At 43.8% G+C, this 23,945-nt stretch overlaps 1 protein-coding gene across 2 annotated transcripts; it reads right to left on the reverse strand.

Moving 5' to 3' along the window:
* Positions 1–6,825: 6,825 nt before the first annotated feature.
* LOC129818043 (sia-alpha-2,3-Gal-beta-1,4-GlcNAc-R:alpha 2,8-sialyltransferase-like) lies at positions 6,826–23,609 on the reverse strand. 2 transcript variants are annotated; one of them, XM_055873571.1, is made up of 5 exons: positions 22,869–23,609; positions 20,439–20,501; positions 17,161–17,283; positions 15,310–15,867; positions 6,826–12,649 (listed from the first exon to the last, which is right to left on the reverse strand). In XM_055873571.1, the coding sequence occupies exons 1-5, from the start codon at positions 23,030–23,032 to the stop codon at positions 12,367–12,369; spliced, it is 1,191 nt and encodes a 396-aa protein (XP_055729546.1). In that variant the 5' UTR covers positions 23,033–23,609; the 3' UTR covers positions 6,826–12,366. The 2 variants fall into 2 exon arrangements, with proteins under 2 accessions (XP_055729546.1, XP_055729547.1); XM_055873572.1 differs by lacking the exon at positions 20,439–20,501 and having other exon boundaries at positions 22,869–23,605.
* Positions 23,610–23,945: the final 336 nt, after the last annotated feature.

Consider the following 23,945-nt stretch of genomic DNA (forward strand, 5'->3'; position numbering starts at 1 on the left):
TCATTGTCAGGAGCCACATCCTTCCTTACCACTTGTGTTAGAAGTTCTGAAAGAGATAGTATAGGCTATAGGACTAGCCTATAGAAATAATGACGCTCAAAATTGAAAATCATTAAAGAAAATAATGAGGATTTCTATCAGCCTCATTGAGGTGTCGATTACAGTGTTCAAACTTGGGAACAAAGTTGCATGGGATTTCTCTTAACGCGACCCAATGGCAATGTCCGGTAAAACCGGTAAAACAATGTCCGGGTAAAACAACCGCTATTGTAGATGTCGTCTGAAGGGGATCTGATTGAATCGAGCCCTCGCTGTTGACTGGGAAACATAACCGCTGTGACTGGATCATCAGGGTCCGACCTGCTCCAACAGTGACTGGATCATCAGGGTCCGACCTGCTCCAACAGTGACTGGATCATCAGGGTCCGACCTGCTCCAACAGTGACTGGATCATCAGGGTCTGACCTGCTCCAACAGTGACTGGATCATCAGGGTCCGACCTGCTCCAACAGTGACTGGATCATCAGGGTCCGACCTGCTCCAACAGTGACTGAATCATCAGGGTCCGACCTGCTCCAACAGTGACTGGATCATCAGGGTTCGACCTGCTCCAACAGTGACTGGATCATCAGGGTCCGACCTGCTCCAACAGTGACTGGATCACCAGGGTCCGACCTGCTCCAACAGTGACTGGATCATCAGGGTCCGACCTGCTCCAACAGTGACTGGATCATCAGGGTCTGACCTGCTCCAACAGTGACTGTTATCTAATAGAAACAAACTGTGTCCATTCTGTGTGTGGTCCTAACACATCCAGCCTCGTTGTCATCTTTTATTTTACGACAGTGAGTTTGATGTTTACAATTGATAATCAAAGACAGTGACCGAGGTGCGCACACACACACACACACACACACACACACACCACACACGCACGCACGCACGCACGCACGCACGCACGCACGCACGCACGCACGCACACACACACACACACACACACACACACACACACACACACACACCCACCCACCCAGTGTCTCCTTCTGATATAACACAGAGAGAGGGTACTTCCTCCCCGACTGATGATCAAAGTCAGTCATCGTATTGTCGATCCTCTATACTGTGTTGTTCCAGAATGTATTCGGTAAGGAAAACTAACACCTAAAGAATAGCAACATTGACTATTTTAGTCAATGGAAACAAAAACAGTTAAAATGATCATCGAGATAGCAAAAGCTCAGGTTGCCCAGCCCGGCGGAAATACAATCTTCGGCAAAATCATTCGCAAGGAGATTCCTGCAAAAATATGATTTGAAGAGGAAGATTTATATTGTGATTTATATTGTGTTGTTCCAGAATGTCTTTTGGGTGAATTTATATCATTTATTATAAACAGAGTGCTGACAAACCCTTATGTAAATGTAAAATAACCTTTAAAATAAGACAGACATAATTTGCTTGGTGTTCTTGTAGTTAGACTGGTACTTGTCTTACTAAGACTGATTGTTCTGACAGCTGCTATTGTGTTGACTCTGATGTGGTTGTCTGAGCCGTCTGACTGTGATGTGGTTGTCTGAGCTGTCTGACTGTAATGTGGTTGTCTGACTGTAATGTGGTTGTCTGACTGTGATGTGGTTGTCTGACTGTAATGTGGTTGTCTGAGCTGTCTGACTGTAATGTGGTTGTCTGACTGTAATGTGGTTGTCTGAGCTGTCTGACTGTAATGTGGTTGTCTGAGCTGTCTGACTGTAATGTGGTTGTCTGAGCCGTCTGACTGTAATGTGGTTGTCTGACTGTAATGTGGTTGTCTGACTGTAATGTGGTTGTCTGAGCTGTCTGACTGTAATGTGGTTGTCTGAGCTGTCTGACTGTAATGTGGTTGTCTGAGCCGTCTGACTGTAATGTGGTTGTCTGACTGTAATGTGGTTGTCTGAGCTGTCTGACTGTAATGTGGTTGTCTGAGCTGTCTGACTGTAATGTGGTTGTCTGAGCTGTCTGACTGTAATGTGGTTGTCTGAGCTGTCTGACTGTAATGTGGTTGTCTGAGCCGTCTGACTGTAATGTGGTTGTCTGACTGTAATGTGGTTGTCTAAATGTAATGTGGTTGTCTGACTGTAATGTGGTTGTCTGAGCCGTCTGACTGTAATGTGGTTGTCTGAGCCGTCTGACTGTAATGTGGTTGTCTGACTGTAATGTGGTTGTCTGAGCTGTCTGACTGTAATGTGGTTGTCTGAGCTGTCTGACTGTAATGTGGTTGTCTGAGCCGTCTGACTGTAATGTGGTTGTCTGAGCCGTCTGACTGTAATGTGGTTGTCTGAGCTGTCTGACTGTAATGTGGTTGTCTGAGCTGTCTGACTGTAATGTGGTTGTCTGAGCCGTCTGACTGTAATGTGGTTGTCTGAGCCGTCTGACTGTAATGTGGTTGTCTGAGCCGTCTGACTGTAATGTGGTTGTCTGAGCCGTCTGACTGTAATGTGGTTGTCTGACTGTGATGTGGTTGTCTGACTGTAATGTGGTTGTCTGACTGTAATGTGGTTGTCTGAGCTGTCTGACTGTAATGTGGTTGTCTGACTGTAATGTGGTTGTCTGAGCCGTCTGACTGTAATGTGGTTGTCTGACTGTAATGTGGTTGTCTGACTGTAATGTGGTTGTCTGAGCCGTCTGACTGTAATGTGGTTATCTGACTGTAATGTGGTTGTCTGACTGTAATGTGGTTGTCTGACTGTAATGTGGTTGTCTGACTGTGATGTGGTTGTCTGAGCTGTCTGACTGTAATGTGGTTGTCTGACTGTAAAGTGGTTGTCTGAGCCGTCTGACTGTAATGTGGTTGTCTGACTGTAATGTGGTTGTCTGACTGTAATGTGGTTGTCTGACTGTAATGTGGTTGTCTGACTGTAATGTGGTTGTCTGAGCCGTCTGACTGTAATGTGGTTGTCTGAGCTGTCTGACTGTAATGTGGTTGTCTGACTGTAATGTGGTTGTCTGAGCCGTCTGACTGTAATGTGGTTGTCTGACTGTAATGTGGTTGTCTGACTGTAATGTGGTTGTCTGACTGTAATGTGGTTGTCTGACTGTAATGTGGTTGTCTTAGCTGTCTGACTGTAATGTGGTTGTCTGAGCCATCTGACTGTAATGTGGTTGTCTGACTGTAATGTGGTTGTCTGAGCTGTCTGACTGTAATGTGGTTGTCTGACTGTAATGTGGTTGTCTGACTGTAATGTGGTTGTCTTAGCTGTCTGACTGTAATGTGGTTGTCTGAGCCATCTGACTGTAATGTGGTTGTCTGACTGTAATGTGGTTGTCTGAGCTGTCTGACTGTAATGTGGTTGTCTGACTGTGATGTGGTTGTCTGAGCTGTCTGACTGTAATGTGGTTGTCTGACTGTAATGTGGTTGTCTGAGCCATCTGACTGTAATGTGGTTGTCTGACTGTAATGTGGTTGTCTGACTGTAATGTGGTTGTCTGACTGTAATGTGGTTGTCTGAGCCGTCTGACTGTAATGTGGTTGTCTGACTGTAATGTGGTTGTCTGACTGTAATGTGGTTGTCTGACTGTAATGTGGCTGTCTGACTGTAATGTGGTTGTCTGAGCCGTCTTAAGATGAATGTCCTACCCGGAAGTTGCTCTGGATTAGAGCGTCTGGCAAATAACTTTAATATAAATATAAAATGTAATTCTGGTCCAGTGTAAAAGTAGAATATTGTAGTATGTAATATTTTTTAATATGTGTCATATATACACAATATATAATACAATGCAATGATGGATAATGTTTTCCATCAAACAGCAACAGATACTCACCAGGTTTTCTCCTGCCTCTGGGTATAAACTGAGGTTACATTCATATTACAATAGGGTTTGTAGCTTATGTTATGAGACTGAGTCCTAATCGACTCCTGCTGGGGAGGGAATGACTCAAGCAGACTCCTGCTGTGGAGGGACTGACTCAAGCAGACTCCTACTGGGGAGGGAATGACTCAAGCAGACTCCTGCTGGGGAGGGACTGACTCAAGCAGACTCATGCTGGGGAGGGAATGATTCAAGCAGACTCCTGCTGGGGAGGGAATGACTCAAGCAGACTCCTGCTGGGGAGGGAATGACTCAAGCAGACTCCTGCTGGGGAGGGAATGACTCAAGCAGACTCCTGCCGGGGTAGGAATGACTCAAGCAGACTCCTGCTGGGGAGGGAATGACTCAAGCAGACTCCTGCTGGGGAGGGAATGACTCAAGCAGACTCCTGCTGGGGAGGGAATGATTCAAGTAGACTCCTGCTGGGGAGGGAATGACTCAAGCAGACTCCTGCTGGGGAGGGAATGACTCAAGCAGACTCCTGCTGGGGAGGGAATGACTCAAGCAGACTCCTGCTGGGGAGGGAATGACTCAAGCAGACTCATACTGGGGAGGGACTGACTCAAGCAGACTCCTGCTGGGGAGGGAATGACTCAAGCAGACTCCTGCTGGGGAGGGAATGACTCAAGCAGACTCCTGCTGGGGAGGGAATGATTCAAGCAGACTCCTGCTGTGGAGGGAATGACTCGAGCAGACTCCTGCTGGGGAGGGAATGACTCAAGCAGACTCCTGCTGGGGAAGGAATGACTCAAGCAGACTCCTGCCGGGGAGGGAATGACTCAAGCAGACTCCTGCCGGGGAGGGAATGACTCAAGCAGACTCCTGCTGGGGAGGGAATGATTCAAGCAGACTCCTGCCGGGGAGGGAATGACTCAAGCAGACTCCTGCTGGGGAGGGAATGACTCAAGCAGACTCCTGCTGGGGAAGGAATGACTCAAGCAGACTCCTGCCGGGGAGGGAATGACTCAAGCAGACTCCTGCCGGGGAGGGAATGACTCAAGCAGACTCCTGCTGGGGAGGGAATGACTCAAGCAGACTCCTGCCGGGGAGGGAATGATTCAAGCAGACTCCTGCCGGGGAGGGAATGACTCAAGCAGACTCCTGCTGGGGAGGGAATGACTCAAGCAGACTCCTGCTGGGGAGGGAATGACTCAAGCAGACTCCTGCCGGGGAGGGAATGATTCAAGCAGACTCCTGCCGGGGAGGGAATGACTCAAGCAGACTCCTGCTGGGGAGGGAATGACTCAAGCAGACTCCTGCCGGGGAGGGAATGACTCAAGCAGACTCCTGCTGGGGAGGGAATGACTCAAGCAGAGATACTCACTCAATTGGTTCAATGCAGTCAAATAAATGTTTTTATTTTTTATTTATCTCATAGTGAATCATGCTTATTCTCTAATTACTTTTCATTAGATCACCATGATCGTGACAACGTTTGGAGTGTTATGAACTAACGTTATATTACAGATGTCATGTTAAGACAGGAGAAGGCGTGTCCAGATGCCGTGTGCTCTGTTTTCTATGTAGCTGGTTATTAATGCTGAATAACCCTTCATGTTACGTCATAGCCTGGTCCCCCTGTAACCCCTCACCTCTCTGGGGGGTCAAAGGTGAGGAGTCAGAGCATGTGAACGGGAGTGTGCCTTGCTTCGTGTGTGTGTGTGTGCGTGGTGTGAGTGTGTGTGTGTTTGTGTGTGCGTGCGTGCGTGCGTGGTGTGAGTGTGTGAGTGAGTGTATGTGTGGTGGGAGTGTGTGTGTGTGTGTGGTGTGCGTGTATGTGTGGTGTGTGTGTATGTGTGTGTGTGTGTCATGGCAGGCTGGGGGGTTTAAGGCCTAGTTAAATAGAGGTTCAATATAAAGGGGGGCTCCAGTTTCACCACAACACATACGACTGATCAGCTGTGAAAAGGACACTCTATAATAATATTATAAAAAGTCTTTCCATTAGAGAGTCAATTTCTACTAACATTTGAATTGCTACATTTGCCTAATATTTGTGAAATTATTAGATTAAGTCTAGTATTTACAATATCTCCTGTATGTATATTTGTGGTGTAATTTTAAGTATAATATTTACAGTACCTCCTGTATGTATATTTGTGGTATAATTTTAAGTATAATATTTACAGTACTTCCTGTATGTATATTTGTGGTATAATTTTAAGTATAATATTTACAGTTCCTCCTGTATGTATATTTGTGGTGTAATTTTAAGTATAATATTTACAGTTCCTCCTGTATGTATATTTGTGGTGTAATTTTAAGTATAATATTTACAGTACCTCCTGTATGTATATTTGTGGTGTATTTTTAAATATAATATTTACAGTACCTCCTGCATGTATATTTGTGGTGTAATTTTAAGTATAATATTTACAGTACCTCCTGTATGTATATTTGTGGTGTAATTTTAAGTATAATATTTACAGTACCTCCTGTATGTATATTTGTGGTATAATTTTAAGTATAATATTTACAGTTCCTCCTGTATGTATATTTGTGGTGTAATTTTAAGTATAATATTTACAGTTCCTCCTGTATGTATATTTGTGGTGTAATTTTAAGTATAATATTTACAGTACCTCCTGTATGTATATTTGTGGTGTATTTTTAAATATAATATTTACAGTACCTCCTGTATGTATATTTGTGGTGTAATTTTAAATATAATATTTACAGTACCTCCTGCATGTATATTTGTGGTGTAATTTTAAGTATAATATTTACAGTACCTCCTGTATGTATATTTGTGGTGTAATTTTAAGTATAATATTTACAGTACCTCCTGTATGTATATTTGTGGTGTGATTTTAAGTATAATATTTACAGTACCTCCTGTATGTATATTTTTGGTGTAATTTTAAGTATAATATTTACAATAACTCTTGTATGTACAGTATATTATGATTATTTGAGGGGTCCAACATCATAAATCATCATTAAACTTCTATTAAACGTCTAATAGACACGTACATGTAAAGAAACGGCACTTTTATTGATAAACTTGAAGTGTATTTGTCACAATAGTCAGAGTATTCCTGGTGTGAGACACAACGGTGTGTTTTTACATTCACAAGACTGGAGGACAGGAGGATACCTTCTCCTGACGGACACATCATCCAGACCAATCACATTCAGTATATGATCATTCAGTTGTTTCTATAGGCTAGGTTGTGATTCCTCTGTATCCCATAGCGTTAAAGGAGTCATAAACATACACGTAAATCATGTATACCTCCGCCACCAAGTCATATGCTCATTCAAACATCCAAACACACATGATATGCACACATTGTTTTGTTAAAAAATAAATAAAGGAACTCTTATTTAATCAAATATTGAAACAGACGTGGAAACTGATCACAAAAGGGGAAATGTTGTGACTGAGATGTACTTAGTAAGACACTGAGAAACATTTCAATGATTTACACACACGCACGCACGCACGCACGCACGCACGCACGCACGCACACACACACACACACACACACACACACACACACACACACACACACACACACACACACACACAAAATGTACACATGATTTTACAATCTATGACTGTCATCAAGTGCTATCATTCTCAAGTAACAGGGAGAAATACACAAACATTGGCTTGTACAGTTCATGACCCTCTTGTAAAATAAACCGGCCACGTGGGTTTGAGAATAAACCAGAAAAAGCAGCTAATTGATCTAACATGTTATAATGACACCAACGGCACTCATATGGGATTTCCATAGAGGCCTTTTGCTATATGATATAGGTCTGATCCATTTCCTTTCAGGGAGGAGAATAAAGGGTCATTGCAGACAACCATAGAAGAAGATGAGAGAGTAGAAAAGAAGGACTTCATGACCCGTGAGCTTTGGAAAGCCTTAAAGCTCTTCAGTCAAGGGCTGGAAGACAGACAGAATATAAAATAATTGATTCCAAAAGAAAGTCAATGAAGCAGCCTTTAATGATTGTGTGTATTGGACTGTGGACAGGAGCCATGTGGTGAGAGTCAGAGGGGGTGAATAAACAGAGAGAGAGAGAAACAGAGAGAGAGAGAAAGACAGAGGAGATCGAAAGGAGAGAGAGAGAAAGAGAGAGAGAGACATAGAGAGAGAGGGAGAGAGAAAGAGAGAGAAAGAGAGAGAGAGACATAGAGAGAGAGAGGGAGAGAGAGAGAGGAGAGAGAGATAGAAAGAGAGAGACAGAGAGAGAGATAGAAAGAGAGAGAAAGGGAGAGAGGGAGAGAGGAGAGAGAGACAGAGAGAGACAGAGAGAGGAGAGAGAGGGGGAGAGAGAGAGAGAGAGAGAGAGAGAGAGAGAGAGAGAGAGAGAGAGAGAGAGAGAGGAGAGAGAGACATAGAGAGGGAGAGAAAGAGAGAGAGACAGAGAGAAAGAGAGGGAGAGAGAAAGAGAGGGAGAGAGACAGACAGAGACAGAGAGAGAGAGTTTTATATTATTATTATTCATACATTTATTACAATGTATATTGTATATGTTGTTGCTTTGGCAATATTGACGCAATGTTTTCCACACCAATAAAGCAGCTTGAATTTGAATTAGAATTTTGAGAGAGAGAGAGAGAGAGAGAGAGAGAGAGAGAGAGAGAGAGAGGGGGCCTTATGTTATGCTCTGTATTGTATGTGTGAGGTCAATTTAAAACAATACTGAGCCTGTCTGAGCCTGTCTGACCTTGTCTGAGCCTGTCTGACCTTGTCTGAGCCTGTCTAGCCTGTCTGAGCCGGTCTGACCTTGTCTGAGCCTGTCTGAGCCTGTCTGACCTTGTCTGAGCCTGTCTGAGCCTGTCTAGCCTGTCTGAGCCTGTCTGACCTTGTCTGAGCCTGTCTGACCTTGTCTGAGCCTGTCTGACCTTGTCTGAGCCTGTCTGACCTTGTCTGAGCCTGTCTGAGCCTGTCTGAGCCTGTCTGAGCCTGCCTGACCTTGTCTGAGCCTGTCTGACCTTGTCTGAGCCTGTCTGACCTTGTCTGACCTTGTCTGAGCCTGTCTGACCTTGTCTGAGCCTGCCTGACCTTGTCTGAGCCTGTCTGACCTTGTCTGAGCCTGTCTGAGCCTGTCTGACCTTGTCTGACCTTGTCTGAGCCTGTCTAGTCTGGACCAATACCTTTACTGTACTGTAGTAGTCTTGTTCTACAGATAGATAATACTACTTTTATTATACTTTATTATACTTGAAATACTTTACATAATACTACTTTTTCATTCATTTCAGAGGCTATAACTCTTGTTGTTGGTTCAAATACAAAATGACTTTGTAGCTGTATTGTAGCATTGTGGCTGTATTGTAGCATTGTAGCTGTATTGTAGCATTGTAGCTGAATTGTAGCATTGTAGCTGTATTGTAGCATTGTAGCTAAATTGTAACATTGTAGCTGTATTGTAGCATTGTAGCTGAATTGTAGCATTGTAGCTGTATTGTAGCATTGTAGCTGTATTGTAGCATTGTAGCTGTATTGTAGCATTGCAGCTATATAAGAATTCCCAAGCTACTATGATGGAGGAGTTTCCATTAGCTTGTTAAGGCTGTTTTGCAATAAATCTAATCTATGTACTCTTTGGTGCACAATAAGATGACATTACAGTAACCATGTTGTTGACATACATCCAATTTATAGATGATGCTAACAATTTTCCTTATAAAATTACAATTCTTCAGCGATTCGGCCTTAAGTTGGCCTAGTGGTTAGAGCGTTGGGTCAGTAACCGAAAGGTTTGCTAGATCAAATCCCCGAGCTGACAAGGTAAAAAAATCTGTTGTTCTGTCCTTGAACAAAGCAGTTAACCCACTGTTCCCCGGTAGGCCGTCATTGTAAATAACAATTTGTTGTTAACTGACTTGCCCTAGTTAAATAAAGTTTTAAAAAAAATGTTAATGGCTCTCTGTGTCTCAGGATATATCAAATGTCTTGTAGCTTTGTGCTATTTTGTGTAGCTTTGCAGGAGCTTTGAGTATTAACAGAAAACATTCCCATGCTGGCAATATTAATAGCATTATTCCAAGGCTGTAAGAATTGATCGATCTGTAAGCAAGTCAAAGAGTAAATTATGTCATAATTAAAAAATGGTAACATGATAAAAACAAAAAATCATCATTGGCATCGAGGAAACAACATACAAAAAACAACCTGCCCAATATCCTCCAATAAAATTGGCAAATTCGTTACATCATTCATTTCTATGTCATTATTTCAAGTTGACATAACGATATATTGAAATAAACAAGTATCATAGATATGTACAGTATATAAATACACATACAATATCTGATTATTCATGTAAGTAATTCATCCACAGATAAGGAACAAGTAACTTTCAACAAGGACAAAACAAATGTCAACTCTGTAAGACCAGAAGAAAAATAGCACTTTGAAATTAGTTTAGGTTACAAAAATAGTTGTGTTTGTTCAACAACAATTAGTTTGTCTCATTTGTATAATATAATAACTCAGAATTTGAATGAACAGTACACAGTATCCTCTTAGAACCAGTCTCACCCCACACCATCCCAGCCTGGTTATGCCACATTAACCAGCCCAATCCATCTCAAAACAGAAGACCCCATCTACAATCCATCTGAAAACAGAAGACCCCATCTACAATCCATCTGAAAACAGAAGACCCCATCTACAATCCATCTGAAAACAGAAGACCCCATCTACAATCCATCTCAAAACAGAAGACCCCATCTACAATCCATCTGAAAACAGAAGACCCCATCTACAATCCATCTGAAAACAGAAGACCCCATCTACAATCCATCTCAAAACAGAAGACCCCATCTACAATCCATCTCAAAACAGAAGACCCCATTCCCAATCCTTCCCACCAAGACACTACATACACAGAGCCCTGGAACGAGCATGGATAAAGATAGAAATCCCATCACAGACCCGTTGACTTGAATGGAAATCCCCTTTGTAGAAGTTCTATTTCAGGATAGATATCAGGGAAGTTCTATGTCAGGATAGATATCTGGGAAGTTCTATGTCAGGATAGATATCTGGGAAGTTCTATGTCAGGATAGATATCTGGGAAGTTCTATGTCAGGATAGATATCTGGGAAGTTCTATGTCAGGATAGATATCTGGGAAGTTCTATGTCAGGATAGATATCTGGGAAGTTCTATGTCAGGATAGATATCTGGGAAGTTCTATTTCAGGATAGATATCTGGGAAGTTCTATGTCAGGATAGATATCTGGGAAGTTCTATGTCAGGATATATATCTGGGAAGTTCTATGTCAGGATATATATCTGGGAAGTTCTATTTCAGGATAGATATCTGTGTAGTTCTATTTCAGGATAGATATCCAGAATAATAAAAAAAACTGAATAATCACCATAACCATTTTGTATAAATATAACCAGCTGGCCCCTGCACACGTATAACATAAATACAGGAATTTCTGTAGTTTCTATTTCTTTTGTTTCTATTGTGCCATAATTTAACCATAGCTCTGATAAAGAATGATGAGCTCAGGTTATAAAGATATAGGCTGATATTACTGTCTTGTAGTTTATCTGCTGTAGTTAATCTGCTGTAGTTAATCTGTATCAAAGCGTAGCACTAGCAGGCAGCAACATGGCAGCATGGGCAGCCATCTTGGGCAGCCATCTTGGATCAGATAGCACAGGGGCTAGTGCCTATTGCTCTCACGCACTGATCGCAGCGGGCAAAAGTGGTTGCAATGACATCACAATGACATATTTTATGACGTCATGGTCAGGTCGTACACTTCGGGGGAAAAAAAGGTGTTATTTAGAACCAAAAGGGTTCTTCAGCAGCCGCCATAGGAAAACTCAAATCAAACTTTATTTGTCACATGCGCCAAATACAACAGGTTGTAGACCTTACCGTGAAATACTTACTTAAAAACCCTTTTTTTGGGGGTTGCAGGTAGAACCCAGGTACCTGGAACCAAAAAGGGTTATCCTACTGGGACAGCCGAAGAACCCTTTGGGAACCCTTTTTTCCCCTAATCAACGGGAAAATAAGTCTATCTAACCAGACAACAACCCCAAATATGTATTGATGTTGTCATGAAACAGACGTTACCTTTACACTTGGTTGTACAGTAACAGACACCAGTGGGTTGTAATCTGGTTATATAGCACCTTCCTAACCAGAAAACCAGTTTACAATCAGAAAACCTTTAGTCTGATCTAGTCCATGCTAGTCTGGTCCGGTCTGGTTCGGTCCAGTCTGGTCTGGTCCGGTCTGGTTCGGTCCAGTCTAGGTTGGTCTGGTCCGGTCTGGTTCGGTCCAGTCTGGTCCGGTCTGGTTCGGTCCAGTCCAGGTCGGTTTGGTCCGGTCTGGTTCGGTCCAGTCCAGTCAGGTCGGTCCGGTCAAGTCTGGTTCGGTCCAGTCCAGTCAGGTCGGTCCGGTCCAGTCTGGTTCGATCCAGTCCAGTCAGGTCCAGTCCAGTCAGGTCCAGGACGGTCTGGTACAGGACGGTCCGGTCCAGTCCAGTCCAGGTCCAGTCTGGTTCGGTCCAGTCCAGTCAAGTCTAGGCACAATGTGAGAGCGTTAGTTTGATAAGTCCCTCTGTGTGCATCCTATAGAGCAGTTTGAACTCTGCTGGCAGCTGGTGGGACTCCTGCCACTTGGTGGTGAACTTGGTACCCTTCTTGTCGTAATAGTGATAGGGCAGCTCCTTGCCCGTGTTGGGGTCCCAGCCAAAGGGCCAGAAGCCGTACAGGTGGATCTCCTCACACATGGACGAGGCCAGAGTGTACATGAGGATCCCCGTGCTCAGACGCTTCGGTGACAGCTGCTTGGTCTTCCAGTATCTGCAGTACAGACCAACAGAACAGACAGGGTTAGAATGGATACTGTTAGAATGGATACTGTTAGAATGGATACTGTTAGAACGGATACTGTTAGAATGGATACTGTTAGAATGGATACTGTTAGAATGGTTACTGTTAGAATGGTTACTGTTAGAATGGATACTGTTAGAATGGATACTGTTAGAATGGTTACTGTTAGAATGGATACTGTTAGTATGGATACTGTTAGAATGGATACTGTTAGAATGGATACTGTTAGAATGGATACTGTTAGAATGGTTACTGTTAGAATGGATACTGTTAGAATGGATACGGTTAGAATGGATACTGTTAGAATGGTTACTGTTAGAATGGATACTGTTAGAATGGATACGGTTAGAATGGATACTGTTAGAATGGATACGGTTAGAATGGATACTGTTAGAATGGTTTCTGTTAGAATGGATACTGTTAGAATGGTTGCTGTTAGAATGGATACTGTTAGAATGGATACTGTTAGAATGGTTACTGTTAGAATAGATACTGTTAGAATGGTTGCTGTTAGAATGGATACTGTTAAAATGGTTACTGTTAGAATGGATACTGTTAGAATGGATACTGTTAGAATGGTTACTGTTAGAATGGATACTGTTAGAATGGATACGGTTAGAATGGATACTGTTAGAATGGATACTGTTAGAATGGATACTGTTAGAATGGATACTGTTAGAATGGATACTGTAGTAATGGATACTGTTAGAATGGATACTGTTAGAATGGGTACTATTAGAATGGATACTGTTAGAATGGTTACTGTTAGAATGGATACGGTTAGAATGGATACTGTTAGAATGGATACTGTTAGAATGGATGCTGTTAGAATGGTTACTGTTAGAATGGATACGGTTAGAATGGTTACTGTTAGAATGGATACGGTTAGAATGGATACTGTTAGAATGGTTACTGTTAGAATGGATACTGTTAGAATGGTTACTGTTAGAATGGTTACACATAAACACACAGAGGGAGGAGGAGAAGAAGAAGGAGGAGAAGGAGGCATGGTAATAGGATGGTTAGGAAAACAGGGCGGAGCGATAACATCGGTGAAGCCATGACAACGTGTGTGTGTTTATGTGTGTTTAAGTGTGTTTATGTGTGTTTATGTGTGTTTATGTGTGTGTGTTTATGTGTGTTTATGTGTGTTTATGTGTGTTTAAGTGTGTGTGTTTATGTGTGTTTATGTGTGTTTATGTGTGTTTAAGTGTGTTTAAGTGTGTTTATGTGTGTTTATGTGTGTTTATGTGTGTTTATGTGTGTTTAAGTGTGTGTGTTTATGTGTGTTTATGTGTGTTTATGTGTGTTTAAGTGTGTTTAAGTGTGTGTGTTTGTGTGTTTATGTGTGTTTATGTGTGTGTGTTTATGTGTGTTTATGTGTGTTTATGTGTGTTTAAGTGTGTTTATGTGTGTTTAAGTGTGTGTGTTTAAGTGTGTTTATGTGTTTTTAAGTGTGTGTGTTTATGTGTGTTTATGTGTGTTTAAGTGTGTGTGTTTATGTGTGTGTTTGTGTGTTTATGTGTGTTTATATGTGTATGTATGTATGTATGTATGTGTGTGTGTGTGTGTGTGTGTGTGTGTGTGTGTGTGTGTGTGTGTGTGTGTGTGTGAGTGCGTGCGTGCGTGCGTGCGTGTGTTTATGTGTTTATGTGTTTATGTGTTTATGTGTGTGTGTTTATGTGTTTATCTGTAATTGCTCCAGATTTAAGTAGAAAACTAATTTAAACCACTGATGCTTCATCCCATTCCCTCCTGGAAGGAAAATACAACTGGTTCCTTAACAACGGACACAACAGACAGTTAAGGTGTTTTAAGGCAGACTGAGCCTCTTAAACGGACTAATCCTATCCGAGCAGGTTACTTTAATGGGATTGAGGGAGATTACAGCACAACCAGCACGGATCCCAAATGGCACCCTATTCCCTACGTGGTACACTACTGTTGACAAGGGCACGTAGGGCCTATAGGGCTCTGGTCAAAAGTAGTGCACTACTTAGGGAATAGGGTGCCATCTGGGATGCACCCCCAGTCTCTTCTGAAATTAAACTCAGACACAATTTACAGAGAGATCTCTCTCTGTTCCAGACCCATTCACAGAGAGATCTCTCTCTGTTCCAAACCCATTCACAGACAGATCTCTATCTGTTCCAGACCCATTCACAGACAGATCTCTCTCTGTTCCAGACCCATTCACAGACAGATCTCTCTCTGTTCCAAACCCATTCACAGACAGATCTCTCTCTGTTCCAGACCCATTCACAGACAGATCTCTATCTGTTCCAGACCCATTCACAGACAGATCTCTCTCTGTTCCAGACCCATTCACAGACAGATCTCTCTCTGTTCCAGACCCATTCACAGACAGATCTCTCTCTGTTCCAGACCCATTCACAGACAGATCTCTCTCTGTTCCAGACCCATTCACAGACAGATCTCTCTCTGTTCCAGACCCATTCACAGACAGATCTCTCTCTGTTCCAGACCCATTCACAGACAGATCTCTCTCTGTTCCAGACCCATTCACAGACAGATCTCTCTGTCCAATGCTGTTTTAGGTGTGTCCCAATACTATTTTGGGTGTGTCCAGTTGTGATTCTATGTAACTTGTGAGCAGTGAAACATGTTACCTGTTGACGTACTGCATGATGTTGCCCGGCCACGCCAGCTGAACCTTCAGCTGTCCTCTGTGCTCCACGAAGAAGTCGACCAGTGTCCTGGTCACCGTGGCCGAGGTATGGAAGAAGAAAGCAGGGATCCAGAGTATGGCCCTGTCCAGCTTCTTCAGACTCAGGAAGAAGTTGTTCCTGTCTTGGATGGTCAGCAGGTTGTTATAGTACTTCTCCAGAATGCTGGGGTTAAAGGTCGTGAGGTTCGTCCTCCGCCCCACATCCCGACGGAAGATCTCGGTGGGAGCGAAGTTGCAGCGGAAGACGAAGTCGAACTTCTCGATCTCGGGACCGCAGCGACTCCCTGTGAGAATGCCGCTGTTGCCCACCACGGCACACACATTGTAGTGCTTGTTGACGATGGGGGAGGCCTCGGGAAGCAGGGACTTGAAGTTCTCTCCGATAGAGAAGACGTACTTGTGGCTAGAGTAGTCATAGTGCATCAGCTGACCCACGCGCACGCTGCTCCGGGTCAGGGTGAAGTTGTGGGCGATGTCGATGTGTTGAGAGATCTCTTTTCTGGAAGAGATGGGGAGATCAGACAGGTGGGGGGAAATGTTAGGGTGCATTCCAAATGGAACCCTATTTCCTATTCAAGGCCGATAGGGCCCTGGTCAAAAGTAGTGCACTGTACAGGGAATAGGGTTCTATAGGGCTCTGGTCAAAAGTAGTGCACTTATATATAGGGAATAGGGTTCTATAGGGCTCTGGTCAAAAGTAGTGCACTATATGGAATAGGGTTCTATAGGGCTCTGGTCAAAAGTAGTGCACTTATATATAGGGAATAGGGTTCTATAGGGCTCTGGTCAAAAGTAGTGCACTATATGGAATAGGGTTCTATAGGGCTCTGGTCAAAAGTAGTGCACTTATATATAGGGAATAGGGTTCTATAGAGCTCTGGTCAAAAGTAGTGCACTATATAGGGAATAGGGTTCTATAGGGTGCTGGTCAAAAGTAGTGCACTATATAGGGAATAGGGTTCTATAGGGCTCTGGTCAAAAGTAGTGCACTATATAGGGAATAGGGTTCTATAGGGTTCTGGTCAAAAGTAGTGCACTATATAGGGAATAGGGTTCTATAGGGCTCTGGTCAAAAGTAGTGCACTATATGGGGAATAGGGTGCCAAATGGGATGCTTTCCTTATTGTAAATATTGTAAATATACACCCCATAAATTAGCAGCCATGGGTTCAAATACTCTTTGAAGTATTTAAATTACTTTCCACATTTCGCAGTAAGCATTTGGGAAAAAAATATTAGAATGTATTTTGAAATACATTTGGAAAGTATTGGCATGTATTTGAAAATACCCAAATACACAGGGTGTTTTTTCAAATACAAAATATTTAAATACTCCATGAATTTGAACCCAGGTATGTTTGGCCCTGAGGATATTTAAAATGTATATGGAAAATACTTTCAAATAGCCTAGTATTATTTGAAAATACTTTCAAATACCCAAAATACGATTAGTTGATTCAGCTACATTATTTGAAATCATTCAAATACACAGAAAATAAGTCTTTAAAATACAAATACTTGAATACGTATGCATTTGAACTCAGCTTAGTATCTGGTTTAAATATTCTTAGCACCAAAATCAGTACCAAACCAGCTACTAATATTTTACTATTAAGGCTGTAACCAGAGACTATGCCTGGCCTGGGTCATGTTCATTAGGCACAAAGCATTTTGAAACGGGGAGGGTACAACCTGAATGTGTCCAATAACAACATTATTTTTTTGTTGTAAAAGTTTTGCAACGTTAGTGCTTACTGAACAGCACCCAGATGTATCCTATAGACTATTTCACCTCTGTTCTGTGAATGCTGTCCTGTTATAGCGCCATTTGGAGGCGTTTTCCTGCAGGCCCTCGTTCAGGGCCTTGGTCAGAGGGGTGAAGGCCGGGTCCAGGTACTTCATGGCCAGCTGAGACCTGTTGTACAGAGACATTGAGACACACTAGAGAAGGCTTGGACCAAAATGTTAGTGTCTCTCCGTAAGTTGTCTATTTTTGCCATGCTACTGCATCTCCAAGACAGAAGAAAAAAAAAGACAGAAAAAATTGCGAAAGGAATATTTGTTTTCTGTTTTGCAAAAGGAATATTCTGTAGTTTGTTTACTAAGTGTAAGAAGAACCAACCTCCTTTTTTGACAGAGACAACCACAGAAACAGTGTGTTGTGTCCATTAGAGAGGGAAGGGAGGCCGGCTCAGTTGGTTCTGATGTTACTGATAGGCGGGAAGCTAGTAGAAGCAGGGCCTGATCAGCGTCCAACACCCTCTCCTCCACCCTCCTCTCCGTCACCCTCCTCTCCTCTCCTCCACCCTCCTCTCCGCCACCCTCCTCTCCTCCACCCTCCTCTCCGCCACCCTCCTCTCCTCTCCTCCACCCTCTTCTCCTCCACCCTCCTCTCCTCTCCTCCACCCTCCTCTCCTCCACCCTCCTAGGCAACAGTGACAAGGTTCTAGTTTCAATGACAGACTCTTTTGGCAACTTCGATAAGGGAAGAAAAAAAATTATAAGGGAAAAAAATAGTTGTCTGTCTTCAACCAATCACGAGGCAGAGCTGCCAGTACGTTGCATTTCAAAACCTTTGCAGTGTTTTTTTTAAACCTTTATTTAACTCGGCAAGTCAGTTAAGAACAAATTCTTATTTACAATGATAGCCTAGGAACAGTGGGTTAACTGCCTTGTTCAGGGGCAGAACGACACATTTGAACAACCAGCTCGGGGATTCGATCTAGCAACCTTTCCGGTTACTGGCCCAACACTCTAACCACTGGGCTACCTACCGCCTCTACACTCTAACCACTAGGCTACGCTGCCACCTCTACACTCTAACCACTGGTTTACCTACCGCCTGTTTAAGTAAAGTTAGTTGACGCAAAATAGCCACTTGCGAAATGCACTCATTAAAAATCTTGCTAGCTACTAATTTATATTTTATTTAAGCGGATAAAGTAGGGACGTAGATTCTCCAAAGAGTCCATAACTGAAACCAGATCCTAATCATTGTTGCCTAGGGTTGGGTTTTCAAGCCTACACCATCCTCCTCTCCTCTAGTCTCCTCTCCTCTAGCCTCACCATCCTCCTCCTCTCCTCCAGTCTCCTCTCCTCTCTTCCACCCTCATCACCATCCTCCTCTCCTCCACCCTCCTATCCTCTCTTCCACCCTCATCACCATCCTCCTCTCCTCTACCCTCTTCTCCTCTCTTCCACCCTCATCACCATCCTCCTCTCCTCCACCCTCATCACCACCCTCCTCTCCACCATCCTCCTCTCCTCCACCCTCACCATCCTCCTCCTCTCCTCCAGTCTCCTCTCCTCCACCCTCATCACCATCCTCCTCTCCTCCACCCTCATCATCATCCTCCTCTCCACCATCCTCCTCTCCTCCACCCTCATTCCCATCCTCCTCTCCTCCACCCTCATCACCATCCTCCTCTCCTCTACCCTCTTCTCCTCTCTTCCACCCTCATTACCATCCTCCTCTCCACCATCCTCCTTTCCTCCACCCTCACCATCCTCCTCCTCTCCTCCAGACTCCTCTCCTCTCCTCCACCCTCATCACCATCCTCCTCTCCTCCACCCTCCTCTCCTCTCCTCCACCCTCATCACCATCCTCCTCTCCTCTACCCTCTTCTCCTCTCTTCCACCCTCATCACCATCCTCCTCTCCTCCACCCTCATCACCATCCTCCTCTCCTCCACCCTCATCACCATCCTCCTCTCCACCATCCTCCTCTCCTCCACCCTCATCACCATCCTCCTCTCCTCCACCCTCATTCCCATCCTCCTCTCCACCATCCTCCTTTCCTCCACCCTCACCATCCTCCTCCTCTCCTCCAGTCTCCTCTCCTCTCCTCCACCCTCATCACCATCCTCCTCTCCTCCACCCTCCTCTCCTCTCTTCCACCCTCATCACCATCCTCCTCCACCATCCTCCTCTCCTTCACCCTCATCACCATCCTCCTCTCCTCCACCCTCATCACCATCCTCCTCTCCACCACCCTCCTCTCCTCCACCCTCATCACCATCCTCCTCTCCACCATCCTCCTCTCCTCCACCCTCACCATCCTGCTCCTTTCCTCCACCCTCCTCTCCTCTCTTCCACCCTCATCACCATCCTCCTCTCCACCATCCTCTTCTCCTCACCCTCACCATCCTGCTCCTCTCCACCATCCTCCTCTCCTCCACCCTCATCACCATCCTCCTCTCCACCACCCTCATCACCATCCTGCTCCTTTCCTCCACCCTCCTCTCCTCTCTTCCACCCTCATCACCATCCTCCTCTCCACCATCCTCTTCTCCTCACCCTCACCATCCTGCTCCTTTCCTCCATCCTCCTCTCCTCTCCTGTCCTCCACCCTCACCATCCTTCTCTCCTCTCCTATCTTTCTCCCCCACCTTCCTCCTCTCCTACACCCTCCTTTCCTCTCCTCCACCCTCCTCTCCTCTCATCCACCCTCCTCCCCTTCACCCTCCCCACCCTCCTCTCCTTCACCCTCCCCACCCTCCTCTCCTTCACCCTCCTCCTCTCCTTGTTCCACAACTTCTGTCACTCTATTTCCTAATAAAGTAATTAACAAGCTCTGTAAAGAGCTATAGTGCCATTGTTATGCTTCCCATTTTAAAGCGGTAGCTAGCTGTCATTCTATTTCATTGCAGTGTTATTATTAGACTCATGCAATGGGACATTATTACCCGATTCACACAATGGTGCCAACTCGAAACCGTACTGTGCTGGCTTGCCCAGTACAGGACGGCTTGGTTTGGGTCAGTAGTGTGAAAAGGATATGATGCCTGCTGTCTGCTCCTCTAACTGACCTGTTGACTGGGCAACAGGTAACAAGGCTAGCAATAGCATTAGCATGTAGGCTAGATAGCTAGCAAGCATTGCCATTATTAGTTTTACGGGACGATAGCATCATGCACTGCCTGGTTGTGTCCTAACTGGCACCCTATTCCCTATGGGGGCTCTGGTCAAAAGTAGTGCACTACATAGGGAATAGGGTGCCAGATGAGGGGCACACACAGTGTAGCCTACACTGGCAGTCTATAATTAACTTTTGTTTAACCATTAGGCCACCTGATGTCAATTGGTTGCATGACGTCCTGATGGTATCGTACTTGTGAAGGGATTGGACCGTGGCTGTCGGGATAAAACATTGAGTGTTATGATGATGTTATGATTGTGGTGGGTGGAGTACTTTTAAATATACAGTATGAGTGTGTTCCAAATGGAACCATATTCCCTATAAGGATCGGGTCCTTAGTAGTGCACTATGTAGGGAATAGAATGCCATTTAGGATGCACTCCATATAATTTATTTAGTACCAGTCAAAAGTTTGGACACACCTACTCATTCAAAGGTTTTTCTTTATTTTTACTATTTTCTACATTGTAGAATAATAGTGAAGACATCCAACACCATGAAATAACACATATGGAATCATGTAGTAACCAAAAAAAGTGTTAAACAAATTAAAATATATTTTATATTTGAGATTCTTCAAATTAGCCACCCTTTTCCTTGATGACAGCTTTGCACACTCTTGGCATTCTCTCAACCAGCTTCATGAGGTAGTCACTTGGAATGCATTTCAATTAACAGGTGTTCCTTCTTAAAAGTTATTTTGTGGAATTTATTTCCTTCTTAATGCATTTGAGCCAATCAGTTGTGTTGTGACAAGGTAGGGGTGGTATACAGAAGATAGCCCTATTTGGTAAAAGAACAAGTCCATATTGTGGCAATAACAGCTCAAATAAGCAAAGAGCCTCAGAAATTGCAGCCCAAATAAATGTTTCACAGAGTTCAAGACACATCTCAACATCAACTGTTCAGAGGAGACTGTGTGAATCAGGCCTTCATGGTCGAATTGCTGCAAAGAAACCACTACTAATAATAAGAAGAGACTTGCTTGGGCCAAGAAACACGAGCAATGGACATTAGACCGGTTGGGATCTGTCACCGCTGTGTCTTTGTGAGAGTAGGTGAACGGATGATCTCCACATGTGTGGTTCCCACCGTGAAGCATGGAGGAGGAGGTGTGGGGGTACTTTGCTGGTGACACTGTCAGTGATTTATTTAGAATTCAAGGCACACTTAACCTGCATGGCTACCACAGAATTCTGCAGCGATACGCCATCCCATCTGGTTTGCGCTTAGTGGGACTATCATTTGTTTTTCAACAGGACAATGACCCAACACACCTCCAGGCTGTGTAAGGGCTATTTGATCAAGAAGGAGAGTGATGGAGTGCTGCATCAGATGACCTGGCCTACACAATCACCCGACCTCAACCCAATTGAGATAGTTTGGGATGAGTTGGACCGCAGAGTGAAGGAAAAGCAGCTAACAAGTTCTCAGCATATGTGGGAACTCATTCAACACTGTTGGAAAAGCATTCCAGGTGAAGCTGGTTGAGAGAATTCCAAGCATGTGCAAAGCTGTCATCAAGGCAAAGGACGGCTACTTTGAAGAATGTAAAATATTTATTTAAACCTTTTTTGTTTGTTACTACATGATTCCATGTGTGTTATTTCATAGTGTTGATGTCTTCACTATTATTCTACAATGTAGAAAAGAGTAAAAAAATAAAGAAAACCCTTGAATGAGTAGGTGTGTCCAAACGTTTGACTTGTACTATACATATAGGAACTGTAGCCAAATCATTAATGTTGAGGATTCCCTTCATAGTAGCCTAATTATTATCAAAACAAGAATAAAACAGGACAAAATATGGTGAGGGGGGGGGGGGGGGTTACTGGGTGGAATGGCTAGATATATGTCCCCTGAAGTGAATTTCTCATTGCTGCAAAATGGCTCCCTCCTTCCCTACATAACCTTGGCTTCCTGCAACAGAGGAAGGAATGATTACAGGGTGGAAATGAATCTACCGCCACTTGTAAATCAGAACCAAGGACAGCTCCCTCGAGCTAGAGAATAGCAACCAGCCAGTGCTAACATCAGTACGAGACAGAGAACATGCGTTGCGCTTCTTCTTCCTGACGAACCGGGGATTAAATCATGCTATATTTTCGACGGGTGGGCAGGATTGTTGTTGTAGGTTAGACTATTCATTCATTCGACTGAGATTTCGACTTGATATCAGGTGAAAAAAAAAAAAACGGACAGTCTGTAATTCACTAAATTAATAATCGTGGGAAATGTGGATGTGTTGATTATTTCTATAACCTTAGATTATGATGAGAGAACCGACAGAGGCGTTAGATTTCTACTGTGACCAGTGCAGGCCCTTTCCGGTTTGTGGTGTAGTCTACTAGCTATCTACGACATAAACCTCCCTAATATGAAAACCTCTGCTTTGAGAATCAGTCTCCCCCCCAAACTGCTATTCTCTTAATAAAAATGTACCTTTTACAGGCTGCATGATAATAAAGACAGTTATACAGGTACGAAGAATGTAGCTGTCAAATCATGCACAGATCAATAGGCTACACCCACATGTACTAGTTACCCTACGCATTTATATTACGAAATATTGCATAACTTACCGAAATCCCGCATGGAACATATACATCCGAGGCCCACCTGAATTTGCATATTTGGGTGTCATGAAGAGAAAATCTTTTTTTATTGACACGTAGCTGATCAATGAGAGTATGAGCAGAGCGACACTGAACATCATCAAACCCAGGACGCTCGCTATGCGGACCATCTTGCGGTGTTGACATCCCCGTCTGTGCAACGACAAGGGCAGCTGTTGTTACGCTTTCAGCGGAGAAGAGACACGTTTCGGAGAAAGAGGACACGGTCCACTAGCTTTACATATTATATTACATAAGTAGGGAGGCAGAGAGAAATGCCAGCTGGTTCTTGTTTTGACGGTATGTCTCTGGGCTCAGAGCGGTTCTCATTCTCCCTGTGCACCGGTCCTGTCCTGCTCGTGCCATTCCGTTCCCTCGCGGCGAAGATTGATGCGGTGCGAATAATGGCGCTAGGGAGATGCATGTATCTCGAATCTAATTAATTAACCGTACCGGATGCTTAAAGGAGCAGCTAACCTATAGCGGAAATGAAAATATAAACAACGGCGTTAGGTCCCAGTGTCGACGCGGAGTCTTCCTTCGGGCTATCTCAAAGGGTGACTTAGCCTACACGCTGCTTTACAAACCAGCATGGATTAGGTCCTGTTCAGCCTGCATTACTTTTTAGCTTGCTTCCTAGAGATGTATAGGAACATAGGTCAGGGAGCATGTGAAGTAGGGCGATTCATTAGCAGACTGTCCTTAAAAAAAAAAAAATTTTTTGATCGTGAGTGCTGTCTGTCATGATCGTTTATTGTAGGCTATACACCGCGGTACGTTAGGAGTGAGGCGGTAAACTGTATATTACAGAGGGGGATTGTTTGTCCATTAGAACTCCCTAACACATGTTGTTTTGCTGTTATTGTGTCAAAGTCGTTCAGAGGGGTATCATGTGTGACAATATATGAACATGTTACGTATGCTGTCTGTCATGATCGTTTATTGTAGGCTATACACCGCGGTACGTTAGGAGTGAGGCGGTAAACTGTATATTACAGAGGGGGATTGTTTGTCCATTAGAACTAGAGTGACAAGTCAGCCATG

The sequence above is a fragment of the Salvelinus fontinalis genome, chromosome 21 (assembly GCF_029448725.1).
Source record: "Salvelinus fontinalis isolate EN_2023a chromosome 21, ASM2944872v1, whole genome shotgun sequence".
In the NCBI taxonomy this organism is placed as follows: Eukaryota; Metazoa; Chordata; class Actinopteri; order Salmoniformes; family Salmonidae; genus Salvelinus; species Salvelinus fontinalis.